A 17,995-nucleotide genomic window follows, 5' to 3' on the forward strand; every position below is an offset into this window, starting at 1 on the left:
CTTTCACCCACAGGGTGATTCTGGGGGTCAGTGAAACACACAGGAGTCTTCTGGAGCTGCTGCTTACTATACTACTTTACTAGCTCACGTTATAAGTTTTTGGGTGGGCATTTTACATACTCAACTCTGAGTTTGACTGTGTAGCTGTAGTTACTAATTTTTGTACATCCTTGATCTTTTTACCAAACAAGAACACCAAGGATTGGCGTCTCTGTCCCCATCCTCTCATGAAAGCAGCGCACACATACAGAACACCCCAGATTTAGGGGTTTAGTGACACCCTGCCATGCAACCAAGTCTTGCAGGACTTTTAAAACCTCATCATTCTGCAACACCCACTCAGAAAACTAAGGTTTGTTCCAAGCCAGTTTCCTTGTACCACAGCAGGACTGGAACAATCTCCCAGTGTTTGCCCCTGCAAAACAGGATGTGCTCCAGGAACAGCCTCCTCCTCAGTGCAGCAGCACCTCATCTGCATTTTGTGCTCACCACTGATTTTTCTACTCTAGCATGGATGGCACCTCTTAAAGTTCGTGCTTCATGTGTACTGGTACAGCAACCTTTTCCAGCAGGACATTTCCCAAGCCCCAGCTCCCTCTCTGCTTGCTCCAAGGTCTCCGTGCTGCCGCTCAGGTACTGACACTCAGCGCACTGACCTTTCCTGTTTCAGAGCTGTTCAGGAAATCCAGCGCTCACCCTTCCCTCCCCTTCTGCTCATCTAATGAGCTTAGTGATGCCACACAACTGCTGATATTTTCAAGGGTAGCGGCAGAGGAACATTAATGAATTTATTCTGGATTTTCATGTTAAATGTATTATGCAAATGTTAATCAGTTTCTGCAGAACTTTGAGAAAGGTGCAGCATGAAATAAACAATACGGTGGCAGCTCTGGCAGTAGAATTTATGGAGCTTCAGGTGTTTAATATTCAATGTGTGAATTCCTTTAAAAAAATTTTTTTAAAGGGCATGTTGGTAAAACTTCCCTGCACAAATGCGAATCTGTGCACTCCTGGTCCCTGATGTTAACAAACATTAGCAAGTCTGTTCTGAGCGTGTCCTTGTTTTATTCGACATCCACTTTGCACATCACATTTATCAGGGCCACTGAGGCCATCAAACAGCTTCTCCTTGAACCACCTAATGACAAACCTACAACTTGCTGACACGTTTATGCTTCTCCTCTCCACTCCCACGGAATGTTTCTAATTTCTGCTAATTCTAATAACTGCAATGTATTTAGAATTAACATGTACAAATATTTGCATAGCCCCAGCTAATTCAGTGTCACGTAATCCCCAAGGGCTGGATCACAGCAAGTTCTACACTCCTTCTGTGTTACACCGGTTCTGGGATATTCTTCACTACCTAATCCACGTGGCATAAGATACATGATGTTTTCTCCCAAATAACAGGTATAATCCTTCTAGCATAATTTATAGGCACATTAATGGGGATGCTCTTTTCCCTCCCATTCATTTGGGTGGCACTTTAGCACGTCCCCTTAGCAGTTCACTGTGAACACCAGAGACACCCACACAGCAGTCTGGCCATAGTTTCAACTAATTAGCTCAAGTGATAATTGAAATGAAGGTGTAACGGCACAGGTGCTGCTCACACCAGCCACCAGGACATGCTGGGTGACTCCATGTGCTCCTCTAACCCTGCCTGGCATGTTACTGCTGGTGCCATCCCACCTCCAGTGCTGTTGTCACCCACAGTACCAGATTCACTTGGTCCCTGCTGCAATCACAGCCAACTTGCTGTGTGAATATGCTCCAGTGTTCTATGCAAGCATTACAGATCTCTGATCCGTCATAAATTAATACCCATCATGTCTTCTATATGCAGTGAGCAGCAGAGGCATTTAGGAGTCATGAAGAGACTCCTGAAAATGTAAAGGTAGCTCCAATTACCTGAAAATACCTTTACAATGAGGTTAGGAATTACAAATGCCAATCCTCGAGTGAAATGTCTGTGCTGCAATTGAGCTACTGGATCAATAACTGATAGAGATGGTATAAATTTAACCAAGGCAACACAGATGTTTATCACATGTTTTTCATCCGTGTTTTGAGCAAAACTGTGGAGTGACCCACAGGGTGGTCTCTGCCAATATACATTTGAGCAGATACACTTCCTCACGTCAGTGAAACCCTTGTTGCTGCCTGTGAAATTTAGAAGATAATCTTTGCCTGTAAGAGATGAGCTTATTGCTGATAAAATCTGGGAGTCTATGGAATGGATCACAAATTGCTCTGTTCCTCTTCCACTCTCACATGCTCCCATGAAACTCAATGCACTGGGTGAGTGGGGCAGCACAATATGATATGACCTTCTGCAGTTCTGGACCTGCACTTCTCTCTCATCTTCTCTCTACTGGGTCTCCTGCTGCATGTTTTCAGCTATTCTATCTCATAATTAGTCCCTCTGAAGCCCACATAAATTTGTTCCTATACCTTGCCAAAAGCCATACCTGACTGAAGAGATGCCAAGTGGTTTGTCCAAAACCATTTAAAGAAGCTTCCCCTCCCCACCCCCAGGAAAAAAAAGGGCTGAACTTGGCTACCTGAGGTTTTCAATGGGGACCAGCTGTGCCACAGAGGCTAACACAGACCTCAGCAGGCACAGATGAAGGAAAAAGGACAGGAAGTTTATGAAAAGGGAGAGCATGGAGATAATCCAGGAAGAAGACTCATGAGCATCTGAGGTCAATCAGAGAACCTTGAAAGGTTGACTATGTCCCTTTAAATTTTGTAACAGTGTCAATGATTCATTCATCATTCTTCACTGGTCACAAAATGAACAGTTAGACTGTTAAATAACCTCAGCTTTGCCTTGGGTTCTTAACTCCAAGACAGTCACTGCCTGGCTGCCAAAGCCCTAAACATAAAATGAGTCATTAATGCTTAAAGAGGAAAAACATTCCCTGTCCACCTTCCCTTGGGGTACAGCTCCCAAATGGTTTGTTAGTTCATCAAAATACAGTACTAGAATAAGGAGGAGACCAGCCCAATCACAAAGGCTGCAGAGATAAGGGAAAAGAGAAAAAAGTGAACATTCTGGATACCCAGCACTTTCAGCATTTATGGACATTTGACTTCTGGAGAACCTAACCCAGCAGACAGCATTCACCTACTCTCCCTGCAGAGCCTCCTGCTGTGGTGGGAGCAACCATCACAAGTTCCTGATAGCTTAGGCAGGCCAATTAAAATGACCTAAAGTAGACAAGTAGAGCAAATCTTTAGATGCTCACTCTATTTGTATCAAACTGTACCAATTATGTCAGCTACTCTTACTAAAAAAATTATTATATTTCTGCTTGCAGAACTTGCTTTTCTCTTATCTTCAAATCATTACAGCTATAGCACAACTACCACCGAAATAGACAAGTGGTTTATGTTTTAATTTGTGCAAAAATAATCACTTTAAGGCCTGGAAAAATCTAAGATTTAATTTAACCAGATTAATATCTTAAAATGTAAAATGGTCGATAACAATAGCAAAGTTAGACATTTAGAAAGGAACTCCTGCACATGCATTAATGAACACCTCAAAATACCTTAATGAAGTCATGCCAGAAGGAAAAAATACCCTCAATACTTTGTGGAGTATATTTTTTGCAGGCAATTCCTTCAAGGACACTGTAATAGGGAATTCGATCCCTTCTAGTCTGACAGCAGAATTTAGCATAAATACCAGCTTCTGTCTGGGGAAAATTTTCTGATGACTGTCCCCACACTATGTAGTTAAGTCAACTCTTTCTGAGCTTTGAGATAATAGGCAAAAATCAGTTATTTCAATGTTTACCAATAATATTGCATTTTTAAGACTGTTGCTGTCTTACTGGCAGAAAGACCAAACACAACAAAAACAACCGTGAGCAGAGGCATCACACTCAAAGTTGGACTATTCAGACCCTTTAAAACTTACCCTTGTTGGGTTTTGCCTAGTCCCTGAGATCCTCCCCCAGTTTTCTGCCACCCTGTTCAGGTCTCCTTGACTGCCAGCATCCACAGGTGATTCCTTTTACTCAGAAACAAGCAAGAAAATACAGACTTCTTCCATTTAGCCTCATAAATACACATGCACACGCTAGAAGGGATTAGACTGCTAGCTTGGCTATGGGACTAGAGGTGATTTTTCAAGCCCAAACACATCTCAGTGTAAGAAAAAAACAACTCCCTCCTTGCCTTTTATCCATACAGATCCACTTATCTGAACTGTAACTGGAGTTTCATTTTTCTCACCAACCAGCTGTGAACTAATTACGAGGACTTTAACTAGTCCTGCTCCCTCTCCAAGCATATGGATCCAATTAAGTCAAACTGCAGCTGATTTTAATCAATCTTCCTTGAAGCAGCCAACCTTGAAGAATCTCTTCTTCAGCTCCAAGAGTAGAGGAGAGCAGGAAAAGCAGGAGAGTAGTATTTGCATAAGGAACACTTCACATCCGCTTGGTTGCCTGTAAACACAAGGCTCCGAGCAGTAAGAAATGCTAATTGAACACTCCTCACAAGTCTTTCCTCCCACTTTATCCAAAAAGCACTGATTTGATCAGTCTCTTTTGTTCCTGGCATGGAGCTGCACTTTTCCATCAGCAGCTCTGGAGGACAGTGGAGATCATTTCAGATAACTGAACAAACCAAACCTTTCCCTGAAATCTCTCTCTGCCCACAATGGGGCAAGCACTGACAGCCCAGCTTTCCTGGAAGCCTTTTTTGCTTCATGGGAAAAAAGAAGGGTAAGGAAGGAAGATAAAATTGTCTGTTTAAACCCACTCTTTTCATATTATTTGAATCTCTCTCCTGAGCCACACTTCAAACGTCTTCCTTAAGATAATGTCCTGGACACCCTCAACAGGGTGTCATTTCTCCACAGTTCAACATCTCTTGTGTTTTTGTAATCTGAGGGGTTTATTAGCAGTAAAGACCTGACCAGTGAGTAATATCCATGCTAAAGTCTTTATACCAGTGAAGGAAAATCAATGCAGCCTGCAGCCAGGTGTCAAGAGGAAAGGGGTTTTGCAAGATGGGGTGCGTGGAGGTGGAAAGCACCTTCAGGCATAATTCACAGCTGTCCCCACACAAGAACAGAATACAAAGAGATGTCAGATGTTATATACACTGCTGGGGAGAGCTATCAGTGTGTCAGTTCACCTGCTAATACTGAGCTCAAGGAGTGTGAGTCACACAACACAAAAGCACTTTTCCAAGTGCTCGATTGTCCTCTGGACAGTCCATCAGGGTCCCTTGCTCACAGAGTGGCCTGTTTTGCAGAAATCAGCAAAATTCATACGCCAATGCTCAGATACAAAAGCACATGAGGAGGAATTTCTTCACAGAAAGAGTGATTAAACATTGGAACAGGATGTCCAGGAAGGTGGAGGAGTCGCCATCCCTGGAGGAGTTTAGGAAAAAACACTGGATGTGGCATCAAAGCTTGGAGTTGATGACCTTAGAGTTCTTTTCTAACCTAATTGATTCTGTGATTCTGTGAAGAGAAGGCAAACATTTTTGAAACTTTACTCCTTTCCACACAGCAATACAGTCAAACTGACATTTTTAGTTACCAAATATTTTCTGTAATTCCACAGATTTCAAGCACCACACGCAGCTTTGGGAACTCAACAGACTTCAGTCCAATGTAAAGCAGTCAGAGCCTTAATTCTACAACCTGCCCCTTCCAAATTCACAGCTTTAATATGTCCCTTCTATGTATCTTTCATTTGGTAGATACAATTCCAGACTCAGAGGTTTTATTTAAAAAAAAAAAAAAACCTGCAGATAAAGATTTGCCAGAAATTGCCCTTATCCTACCTTGTTTAATGTCTCCCCCTTCTCTTACCCCTTTATTTGATTTGAAGCCATGCTTCTCCCATGTTTGTCCTTTCAGTCATCTTTCTGTTCAGTAAAATTTCCTTGTGATTTCAGCACATAGTTTATCTTGCTTTCTTTTCCCTTCATGATACAGACCTTATTTTAACCCATCATTTCCTGATGATTTCTTTCAGAGATGGGAATAAATAACATGTCAAACCAGTAACATTTCAATGACCTCATCTGAGTGTCTAATGACATTTTCAGCATATTTGCTCAGCACTGATAGAAGAGGTAAATTTCTAAGCTTACGCTTAACTTTGTGGGTTCCACTCTAACAAACCTTCTTTCAGTGTGTTTGTTAAGAGTCATTCTAAGCTTGGCCTGTCAAGATATTCGATTCTCAAGGTGAATAAAAATTGGGAAGGCTGATGTTTTCCCCTCTGAGGAGTTCTTGGCCATTCAGGTGGGCACACACTGATCACTGACAGTTTAGCACTCAGCTCACATATTCCTTTAATTGCACTTTTCTCTCTACTCCTCCTTTCAAAGAAGCTGCTTTTGGCATCCAGTGCTCTAAGACACAACTTCTCAAGTGAGAAGTTAAGGAAGGGGGAGCTACCTCCTGTTAAATACAGAGTTAAAGCCATATCCCCAGACTTGGCAAAGGAGATGTAAGAGCAGGACTACCTGAATTCAGCTCACTAACTTGTCTTTTGAGGGACTGGCAGATCTCTCTTTCCTAGACCTGCTACTCAAGACTTGGCATCTCAAGAGCAGTATGAGCAAACAAAGTAGATTCTTGTGATGTCTTGAGACATCACAAAGAAAACAGGGAATTCCTCTGGTCAGGCCTTCTTGGAAAGCCAGTATTCACTGAAACACAATGCAGGCAAATTAAACATGACCTGAATTGTAACCAAAGCTGCTGTTGTGTTTGTTGGAGACCTAAGCATCCAAACACCAGCCCAAAGCCTTCATCTCCTTCTGATGACTGAAACCCAATTAAAGGAGAGCTGGGTGACAGGTTTCACACTAAACATGGCTCAGCAGAGATGCTCAGCAGCTCTTAGCTCCCCGCTTTATCAAAGCTGTCGCTTCTCCTGTCTCCAGGAATTGGTAATAAAAAAAAAAAGATTTGATTCACCTCTAATAGATGTCAGGATGAAATCAATGGTCTGTCTGAAATCTGAGTCATTTCAAACCTGCAGGTTTTCTACCATGAGGCATTTTATACAAAAACGGGGAAAACAAGAGGAAAAGAAAGGAAAATGAAGAGACTAAAATTGCTGAGTGCATCAGAGAGAACAGAAGGAAGAGATAAACTGTTTATAGCAGGATGGGTTTTGATTAAACAAACAGGCTCAGGTTCTTGTTTGCTCCAGCACCTTTCAAAGAGGAAACACTACAAAAGTTTGAAGCAACTCCCATGCCCCTCTTCTGCACAGGAGAGCTGTTCCCAGCAAGCTGAACAGTCAGTCCACTTATCTGCTGCAGGTACCCTTGCCCTCCTTCAAGGAGGGTGAGACTTCATGGATCTACCCAGAGTGAAAAGCTGAACACCTTCTGCTGCAGAGGACAGCACTTACCTTTCCCCAGGGAAAGGTGAGACACACACAACAGCACAGCAAAAGGAACACACCTTCCGTCCGTCTGACTCTGCACCCGTCTGTGGTCTGAAGATGCTGCCAGCTCATCCTCTCAACAGCACTGCTAGCTCCTGGCTTGGAAAACTCCTACATAATGAGGCCACACACCGGTGGTCTCTGCCTCCATTGCTGCCAGCAGCAGAGTGGAAACTTCAATACCAACAAAATTCAAAATTTCACATCAGCTCCATGCAGTTAACTCTGTTTATGCTCCCACTTTGGCATGAATGAATTTGGGGACAGACAACTTCTAGCAGTGGAGTTACTTAACATGTAGCAATTTTTAAGGCTCCAAGAAGAAGAGGTTCTAGGGAAAGGCATTGTAAAAGACAACTGCAGTTGTGTGATTGCATCTGACATCACATCACTCCAATAACACAGAGACACAGGTGTGCTGGTGCAGCTGGCACAGGCTCCCCAAAGGTGCCTTGCCCAGATTGAGGGATGGGAAGTTCCATGCTGGAAGCATTTGGTCACATCTGTTAGAACAGCTACAGTGCATGGACCATGTCAGGCTCTCCAGCTGCTCTGGACCTCCACATTCCTACCTGCACAGTGAGCTTTTCCAGTTTCATTTCCAGAGACCTGTTCTCCTCTGCCAGCTTGCTGCGTTCAGCTTCCAGCTCCTCAATTTTCAGCCTGGGGAAGAAGGGAAAATTAATAGACTTTGCGTGTCCCTGCATGGTCCCACCACAAATAACCAAATAAAGCATGAAATCACAAGCAGTATCAGATTATTCCTGTATTCAGTACCACAAAGACACACTACTGAGGCAGCTGAAACACGTGATTAAAAGTGACATGTTTATATGATGAAAATATAATTTGTAAAAGTATATTAAAAATATACAACTTGAATATAAAGCAAATTCAGCTTGGATACCTTCTGAACCACACACTGATCCTAGACCATCATGTTTAATAACCGCCAACAGCTAAAATCTCCATGAGGCATCAAATCTCTTTTTGATCTGATTTATACTTTTGGCCTTCACAACACTCCTTGGCAGTAAGTCCTACAATTTAATTATGTGCTGTATGAAAAATTAGTTCAGTTTGTTTTATACTTCACATGTGATTATTTCACTGAGTGCCCGTTAGTTCTGCTTTGAAAAGTCAAGAATTATTGTACTGCACTCCCCTCTCCACACCACATTACAGGCCTCCTCTATTATTTCCCGAAGAATCTCTGTTTACTCTTTCCTCACATCAAGGATTTTCCATATTTCTTCTCATCTTTATTGTGCTTCCTTGTTCCTTCAAGTTTTATACAGACTTTTTGCTACGAGAAAAGCTGGAAGTGTAAGCAGCACTCAGATTTTTTCAGTGGCACAACGAGGATTTCTGTTTTATTCTCAACTTCTTTTCCAATAACTCCCAGTATTCTATTTGTATTTGTAGCTACAGAACACCTACCTGATATTTTTACAAAACTGTTCACAATAATGTAAGATCTCTTTCTTGAGTGACAACAGCTCATTTAGAGCTCAGTGTTGTGAGAGTAAAAGTAAATGTGGTTTTTGTTATGTTCATGAGTTTGGCAATTATTGATGTACAACTTCATTTCCCATCTCGAGAAGTACTGTGAGATTCTTCTGAAACCCTGAACATTCTGATAAGCTGAATAATTTCATATTATCTCAAACTCTGCCACCTCACTACCCACAAACTCCTCTTTGTGTTGGACAAGTTCCCAATAAAAACTATTCTTGGGTCTAGTGGAAAACCCTCAGCACTGTAAAAACATTTATTCTTTGATTTTCCACCTTTTAAATTTGAATTACATAAGCAAATTAATGGAAGAAAAATGCATGAAGCTTTACAAACTAGAAAGATAATATAGTATCTCTGGCTCAGGAAATCCTGGAGACAAGGCACTAGAAGCCAGGAGAGCCTCCTGACAAGGCACCCCAGCAGCTCTGCCCTGTTCACATGGGCATCCACCATTGGTCATCCCCACAGACAGTACACTGGGACAGCCAGGCCTCTGGGATTTTTATATTCTTAATAATCCAACAAAGAACGTTCTTTCTTATTCCATCAAATAAAGTTTCTTTGTGACCTTTGGCTCAAAGCTTTTGGAAAGGTCAAGTATATTAGATCAACCATATCAACCTTAGACAAATGACTGGTGAATCCTTCAGAGAACTCTATCAAACTTGTTAGGCAGGAGATATATACATATAAAGCATTGGATATATCATTTTTGCTTGCATTGAAGTACAGAGTAGAAAACCTTGATGCTTCTTCAAGACCCTCACCTTTCACATGTTAATTTCTTGGAATGAACTGTACTAATGCATAATAACATGGATCTTTGCATTCAATTTTCTCAGGATCCTTCTTCTGGAATATTTTTTAAAAAATTATCTTGCTTGATAATACTCACTTTTAAATTATCTAAATTGACCTGAAAATCCTTGCACCATGACAATAAAGAATGCACCCATCTGCCAATATCCCAACATTATGCAACAGCAATTTCAGGTACAAGGAAAAAGTCATCTCTCCTGTTCATCGGGCAAAAGTTACACACTTTTCCACAGAGGCTGGTACACCATGTTCAGCACAGAAACGTCTCCTTTTTAAATATGCAGCTTGGATTGCTTAAATTATTTGTAAGCCTGACCCCTGCTGGCAATTTTCAAATATTATACAGTATCATCTTTTTTTCACTCATGGAAGCTTCTAAAATGCCGAGGTGCAGTTTTAGCACTGTCTAGGCCATTAAAAAATATCATCGATATAACTTCCAGAAGAGACACAAAACTAGTGGGGATGGAGGATGCTGGAACAGGAGACTGAAAAGGTCGGGACAAATGGAAATTCAAAATGGAATTAATGCTCTTAACAGCGCCTTTCTAAATGGATTGTGGAACAGGCCACAGGAAAAGCAACGCTTTTCTCTGAGGAACAACAGCACAACAGCTCCTGAAAGGTCAGAGCCAGACACAGGACTCTCATCAGTACTGTCTCCCTACTTGACATGCTGAATTTTAATTTGGAACAAATTTCTCCTCATCCAGCCTCACAAATAAGCTGTGATGTTGCCATTATCTGCCTGCAGAACTTGTCTCCGTGTGGAGGTTGAAGCTCGGGCCTCTCAGTTGCCCTTTAAAAAAATCACTCACAGCAGTTGCTAGAAAACACTTCTCAGATCTGAGACACAAGCAAGCTGTAACAAGGGTAGGTTCAAGTCATTACATTTTTGTGCTATTTCACCTGCAATTTTAAGATTCAACAATTTTTTCATGCCTTTTGTGCCTCACTGAAGAGCAAGGGGTGAGTCAAAGCCTGGGGCACCAGCAATCAGGCAGCAGACATAGAATCCTGAAATGATCTGGGTTGGAAAAGACCTTAAAAATCACCTTGTTCCAACCCCCCTTCTAACACCTTCCACTAGACCAGGTTGCTTCAAGCCCCGTCCAACCTGGCCTTGAGCACTTCCAGGGATGGGGCAGCCACAGCTTTTCTGGGCAATCTGTGCCAGGGCCTCACCACCCTCACAGGGAAGAATTTCTTCCCAATATCCCCCCTAATCCTGCCCTCTGTCAGTTTGAAGCCGTTCCCACCTGTGCTATCAGTGCATGCCACGGTCAAAAGAACCTCTCCAGCTCTTTTGTAGCCCCTTCAGGTACTGAAAGGCCACAATAAGGTCACCCTGGAGCCTTCTCTTCTCCACACTGAACTTGGTTTGACCAAGCTCAGTCAGACTGCATCCTTCATGACCAGCAGCAGGCACAGGAGCCCCTGTGAGCTGAGGGTCACAGCCTCTTGCCCCTGAGCATGGCCCTGGGCTCACCCCCCACATGCCTACTCTTTCCCAGTGTCCCAGCCATCGGAATATCCTCCTTTCCAGACACAATGTAGGGCTTCCCAACACACTCCAAGGGAGGTTGGCCCACCAAGGCACGAGGAGCTCCATGGCTCTCCTTCAGAGACAAAACTTGCTGCTGAGGACCAAGAACACTGCTGTAATGTTTTTGTACCAGGAGGTTTTCAGGACTGACTAGTGCTTTCACCACTTATCCCTCTTCTAACTTATTTTTAACACTGTTAAGTGTCCTGGATCTCCAGTGGGAAAGCGTTAAGAACCATTAGCAAACAGTTTGTGCTTTTCTAGCTTTGCTTTCCAGCCCCTTGGGGAACTCTTCCCAGTGGCAAAGAGAGAGAAGCAAGGGAAATCCTATCTATATATAAACACAGCAAAGCATTTGCAGCTAGTGGCTAAGATACGGAAGTCAAATACTGAAAAATATTTACTGGCCTGGCACTTTGAATTTTTTCATTTATGTAAGTTGAGGTCCTGCCTTTGGAAGCACCAGCCTTGGTGCGTGTCCCTTGTGTCCTTCCTGTGCAGACACCTGCACAAGAGAGGGGATACTCCAATTTGCATGCCTCAACTTGTTACACATGGGAGTTACCCTCAGGTGGGGAGAACAACCCAAGATATTCATGTGAGAACATAAAAAGCAAAGTACAGAAAGATCTGGGTGCAGCACAATCATCTACCAGCCCAGTGCTTAGCTCAGAATGAATCCTAGAATAGTTTGGGTAAGAAAGGAACTTGGAGACCATCCAGTTCCAACCCCTGCCATGGACAGGGACACGTTCCACTACATCAGGCTGCTCCAAGTCTCATCCAACCTGGTCTTGAATACTGGTAACTAATCTAAAAGCAGCCTTGTAGCATGAGAAAGGAAGAAACATCAGTTACTTTCTGAAAAACTGACACCATTCTCAACTTTTGTGATACAAGGGAAAAAAAAAAACACAAACATTTGACTGAATCTCTGGAGAATTCCTGAATTTCTCCACACAGGGTTTTGAAAACATAAAATATTTACACTCTAGCAAAGATCTATTCACATTTCTCGAAGACTTTTCCTGCATCAGATGCAGACAGCTTAACCCAGAGGCAATCACTCCCCAGGCACAAGGAATTTCAAGACACCTCCACAACCTTTCAGAAGATCAAATTCAGTGCAAGAATAGAGATTCATAGGCATTTGCTCAGACTTGCGGATTTTCCCACTTTTAAAAGCCAAGCTTTATATTGCCTCCACTGTATGTTTCATTAGCTCAAATTAGAAGAGGGAACAAGCAGGAAGAAAAAAAAAACAAACACAACCTACAGCTTCAGGTCTCCTGCAATGACACTTGTGAGAATCAGAGACATCCCAACGTGTGTGTTCCATCTCTATAAAAAGTGCTTAGATCATGAGACAAGGCTGCTCCTATTTTAGAAGGAAAAAAAGGGGGGAATCTGTTTGATTTTCAACAGCATCTAGGCACTCCAAAAGTCTCTCTCAGTCCAGACCTCTTCAGTGGAGTTAACTGGTGAAAACTGCCCCCCATCACCCTTTTATCTTTGTTTTATTCGTTTTTAATGCTCTCAGCTGTGTTATGTGATTGCCTGTGGAGCAGCGTGGATATCACCAACGAGGACATGCCTCACGGAGGCCCCATCTGCAAAGAGGACATGGCCATGTGGAAAAGCTATTGCTGAACAGGAAACTATTGAATGGAGCAGAAAATGTATGTGTTGGGAAGATGCTATTAAGGGATCCAGATGGCACTGAGATGGTGTTAGGAGCGGAGCAGACAGAATTCCAGCAAGTGTGACTAATGGGCATTGGCAAGGACATGAATTTCTTTTGAATTACTGTAACTCTACCCAGTCACTAAATCCACAGAAAACATTTAGGATTTACTGGGGTTGCAGTTTGACAGCAGAAGGAAAAAGTTCAGATTTGTTCCAGCTGAAAGGGTCCTTCGACTGTTGCCACTTAAGTCTTTGGTGAAGTTCTTTCCAAACATATTCCTTGTATTTATAGATTATGAAATACTAGTTTCTGCACAGTTATCACCTTCCCTCTTAAAGTTGCTAATGCCTAAATGCTCTCACAGTGCAAGAACTCAACAGGTTGACCACTGTTTCTTTTCAATAGGATCTGCAGAATATAAACAAATATGATTTCAGAGGGAGCAGCAAGAAGTGTGAGAAATGACAGCATTAGCACTGGCTTTTATTGTCTCTTCAGAAACTATGATGCTGGGAGAGAGTTTCACATTTAAAGTTATAAAAGGTCTGACGAAAGAGCACTCTGTTCTCAAGAGAAGGAGGAAAAACTGATAAAGTCTTTCAAGTTTCTGGCTGAAAATTTACTTTCCATACTAAAGAAAAATGAGACAAAAGATATATTTTTAAAAGCTCTCATTCACTCACAGGGGGTGAATACAGATTCAAAGGATTAATATGGATTTTTTTTTTCTCCTTTATGTCTCTCCTGCTTTTGCTTTCAGAAGTTAGCTCCTAACCACGGGGTCTAAATGGAAATGCCTGGAGGCTCAGTCCAGTCCTGTTCTGCAGACTCCCCTCGCTGGCTTCTGCTGGTTTTCCTCTGTTTTTCACATTCCTCAGGGGAGCAGCTAACAGGTGAGTCTGGGCTCACTGCACTGTAGCTTATGGGATTTCAAAGACCACAATAAACTACAGAAATGGAAATAACTCCCTCATAAGATGTGGCATTTCTTTCCCCGCTTTCCAATCCAGAAATGTGCATTCTTACCCGTTTTCTCCCAGAATTAGTTTCTGGCAGTGGTCTGTAGAAGAAAGGAGTAACAGTGGAGCTTGTGTTGGTCACTTTTCCTTAGGAGCTATGTAACATTGAGGCAACTGATCCTGTTGAGGCCCAGAGGATACAAGAGGAAGATGAGCAGAGCAGACCTAATCCCTTCCCATTCTGATCTCTGTTCTCCTCCAAACCCCTTCTGTGCTTTAATCACAGCTACCAACTTCACTGCTGCTGTACAGAAAGGACACATCCAGCCAAGCCACGAGAAGTGTTCTGCTGTGGATCACAGCACATCACTCTTGAACCCCAAAGGACTGGAAGAATACAGTGATTGATTTTGTGTTCCTTTGAGAAGGAGCCTCTTCTACGAGAAAAGGACCCTGCCTGGTTTCTTGTCCAATGCACAGAAAATGCACAGTAAAGTCCAACCACATCTTTTGATAGCTTAAGTCAAGAAACATAAGAAAAAAATCTTTATGGAGTTAATTCTGCAATGCTGAATGAAGTGCTTGAGAGTCTGAAGAGACACCTGAAGCAGTAATAGTAGCCAACAGTAAGGAAAAAGGAGCAAGGACTGGCTTATAGTGCTCCAGCAAAGAGAGTTACAGCAGAAAGAGAATGCCTTGCACCAAGTCATTTCATGTTAGAGCTGAGCAGTGCAAAGGGTCATCAAAATCAAACAAATCCTTTTGGAACAGCTCTGTAGCTTAATGACCAGCATCAGGGCCTGGGACGAGTATTTAAATCAGCCATAACAACGAAAAGTGGTTCAGTAAAAGATGACAAGAAAAAGCAGTCTAGAACTAGAATGTGGGACTGTGGCTGCTGTGCATCCACAGCATCAGGAGCAAGCAGTACTGAAATGGGAGAGAGAAGAAAAGACAAAATAACAACATAAAACAACTGCAGAAACTTGGCCTCTTTGTTGAAACAGCCTTCAGTGCACAGCCCATGGCTGGGGAACAGCTCTGCACCATCAAACACTGCACTGGGAATCAGCCTCTGTTTGAGACATACTTTGTGTGAAAGGTTTAACACCACTTCATGAAAAGAGGGGAGAGACGAGATTAGTGGTTAAAGAAATTCTTTAAAATGAAAGAGAGGAAAACATTATCTAGGGGAGTTAAGGGCAAGAGTTAAGAGCAGAAGCAAACACCACAAACCCGTAACAAGGGGATACTTGCAAGCTTCACTTGTGCCTACCTAGGAAATAGATTTTAGTTCAGGGCAGAGCCAGACATCTCCATCCCCACTGCCAAGAGCCTGCCACAATGTGGAGTGATCCTGGACTATGTGGCAATCCAGCTGTTTCCCCCTACACACACTGTCCCTGAAGCTGCTCAATTAATAGATGGCAAACGCTGTTCAGGGAAGATAAACACCAAATAACGAGTCTTGGAGGGGAAAATAAAGAGACCGAACATCTCCTAGATGAAAGGGTGCTGCAGCAATACCAACCAGGGAGGAAGAGACTGAGGAGGTACTGCAGAAATACTCTGCAAACCTGCAGCTCCCAGAAGACAGCAAACAGGCTGCTGGCTTTGCTGACACACAGGTATGTTATTAATCAGGAAGGACAAGTTTAATATTGCCAAGGAGGTGCTGAATACTCCTGCAGCAGTGTAAACCTCAGGTTTCAGAGGGTCCAGTGTGCCTTAGCAAAGGAAAAAACTGAATGAGCTAACAAACCTCCACAATAGGGAAAAGCCAATGGAGACAGGTTTATCTCCTTGAAAAAGAGAAGCCATAGTGTACTATTCTTTACCAGAACTCAAACATATCACAGAATAAAAAAAGGAGATGTATGCCTTGGGCCTCCAGAACTATTACAGCACCTTGAGGGAACTATAGGAGTGAGTCCCTAAGATTAGGTGTGCAGCCCTAAAACGTATTGGAATAGCTTAGCTGAACATGTGTTCTTTTCAAACACCTCCCTCCTGCTATGGAACTGGGCTTTCAAAGCCATAAAACAAGCTCCAGAGGCAAAGCACAAGAGCAAAGTCATAACATACAGGCCAGTAATTTCTGCTTTCTGCAGGATTCTGCTTGCTGCAAAATCTTGCTTTCAGTCCTATGAGGCAGTCAAGCTTTATTGTGATGGAGCTGAAAATATAAAAGAATTAAGAAGTAAAACTCCAGCCAAAGTCTTACATCAGCTGAGAATAAAAAACTCAGCCTGTCAAGATCTGATTTTCTCAGCTTAAATAAAAGGAACTTCATTAAACATTCAGAAACAGATGAACTTTTCTGTTCTCAGTATTTATTGTGTCACCTGCTTTGCAATGGAAGCCATAAATGCTTCAATAAATACATGGAAAGGTTGTCTAGCTTCACTGTAGCTTTTGTAAATGCTCATGTATCCTCTGCTGAAATGCTGTTTTGTAACTTCTCTTTCACTGAATCACAACAGGTACCTCTCTGCCATCTACAGCAATGCACAAGGGGAAACATCCCTCTTTTATCTCCAGTGCTACACATGCATCAGTAGTACAAAAGCTGGATTCTAAACCTCTTCACACAGATGCCAACAGATCCTGTATTTACAGTCGAGATTTGGTCAAAACAAGAACCAAACAGCAATGCTGTTTCCACAGGAAAGAAAGTCAACAGGGGGAATAGTGATGCAAGAACCAGTCTTATGAATTAACTGACAGCTGGAGACCCCAAACACTAAAAGAGAAGAGCCTGAAGCCTCCCAAAAGATAGCAAAGCTTATAAAATATCTGAATGCAGGACAGATCAGGGGCTGAGGGTTTCTGTTAATGCTTCATGGATTTCTCACATCCATAAAAGCTGGTGAGAAAAGCAAAAAGTGTGCTTGGGAAAAGAGCATCCTACTTCAGGAATACACAGAAAATATGTTCTGATCAGTGCTACCACAAGGCAGCCTATGAACACAGGCAGTCTGTAAACATACACTTCATGCATTGTAGGTCCTGTACATGGTGCTCTACCACGAGATGACAATAACCAGAGCAGGCTGTGAAACTACCCTGGGCATTTCCCTTCTCATTAGTTCCACTGAAAATAGCAGAATCTGTTCAGCCTTCCCCTTGTTTTGCCTACCTGAGCGTGTCCACCTCCTCCTTGGTGATGACAGTGCTCTGCTCAGCTGTGCTCTGCTGAGACTTCAGGACCTTCATCTCCACCTCCAGCTGCAGAAGAGAAAAGGTGTTAGTTCCTCCAGCACTAGCAAGGGGTACACATGAACAGCAAAGGGAGGAGGAGGAAATCACGATGTTCTGCAGAGACCAGAGTTTTTTCAGAATATGGATGTGAAGCACAACTTCCCACATGTTGAATGACAAAACCTCAGCTAACCCTGCTTCCCTTTGCAATCCCTTTTGCCTTCCCCAGCATCTTCTCTAAGGTAGATGAAGCACAGAAAGTTGACTTTTACTAGCAAAGCTTCTGCTTCTCTTACAGATATTTCCCCTATCATCCCCCACGGATAATGGGATGCAGAAAACTCTCTGTGGCATTAGGAGCTCGTTGCTACCTGAGATTCAGTATTGACAGTTCAAGCTCATTTAGCTTCAATTCCTCCCCAGAAGACACAAACCACAGGATTACACTGTCTTGTCCAGGACAACTCCAAGACACATATATCGAATCCAAAAGACTGGGGAATATTTCCAGCACTCTCCAGTATATACTTCTAGCTCCAGCTGCTCAGGTAGCTCTGGCTGAACAAACAATTAAGAATACTTTCTGCCTCTGGCTTTGTTTGGGAAGGAACTCACAAGAAAGTACTTCAGAACTCTACAGACATGAGAACTTCTTACCCAGACCAGACTCTACCACTCCCAGGCTCCCTGACTTGTAGCAATCTGGATCCCTAATTCGGCAATCAAGACAACACACAAATTGATAAACTCCATATGTTACTTGTTTCCAAACCCCTTAGAAAGTGATTTATTATGAAGTGTAAGCAGAGACAAACTACCTAGA

General features: G+C 42.6%; 1 protein-coding gene across 2 annotated transcripts in view; it reads right to left on the reverse strand.

The window, feature by feature from the left end:
• Positions 1–17,995, reverse strand: part of MAD1L1 (mitotic arrest deficient 1 like 1) — a 351,438-nt gene that overhangs the window by 147,910 nt on the left and 185,533 nt on the right. For both annotated transcript variants that reach the window (XM_027738492.2, XM_039383691.1), the window contains exons 14-15: positions 17,111–17,199; positions 8,015–8,105 (exon numbers count right to left, since the gene is read on the reverse strand). In XM_027738492.2, coding sequence (XP_027594293.1) covers positions 8,015–8,105; positions 17,111–17,199 — 180 coding nt within the window. The remainder of the gene's footprint in view (positions 1–8,014; positions 8,106–17,110; positions 17,200–17,995) is intronic.

Source organism: Pipra filicauda, unplaced genomic scaffold, assembly GCF_003945595.2.
Source record: "Pipra filicauda isolate LSUMZ 115617 unplaced genomic scaffold, ASM394559v2 scaffold31_size4109673_pilon, whole genome shotgun sequence".
Classification (NCBI taxonomy): Eukaryota; Metazoa; Chordata; class Aves; order Passeriformes; family Pipridae; genus Pipra; species Pipra filicauda.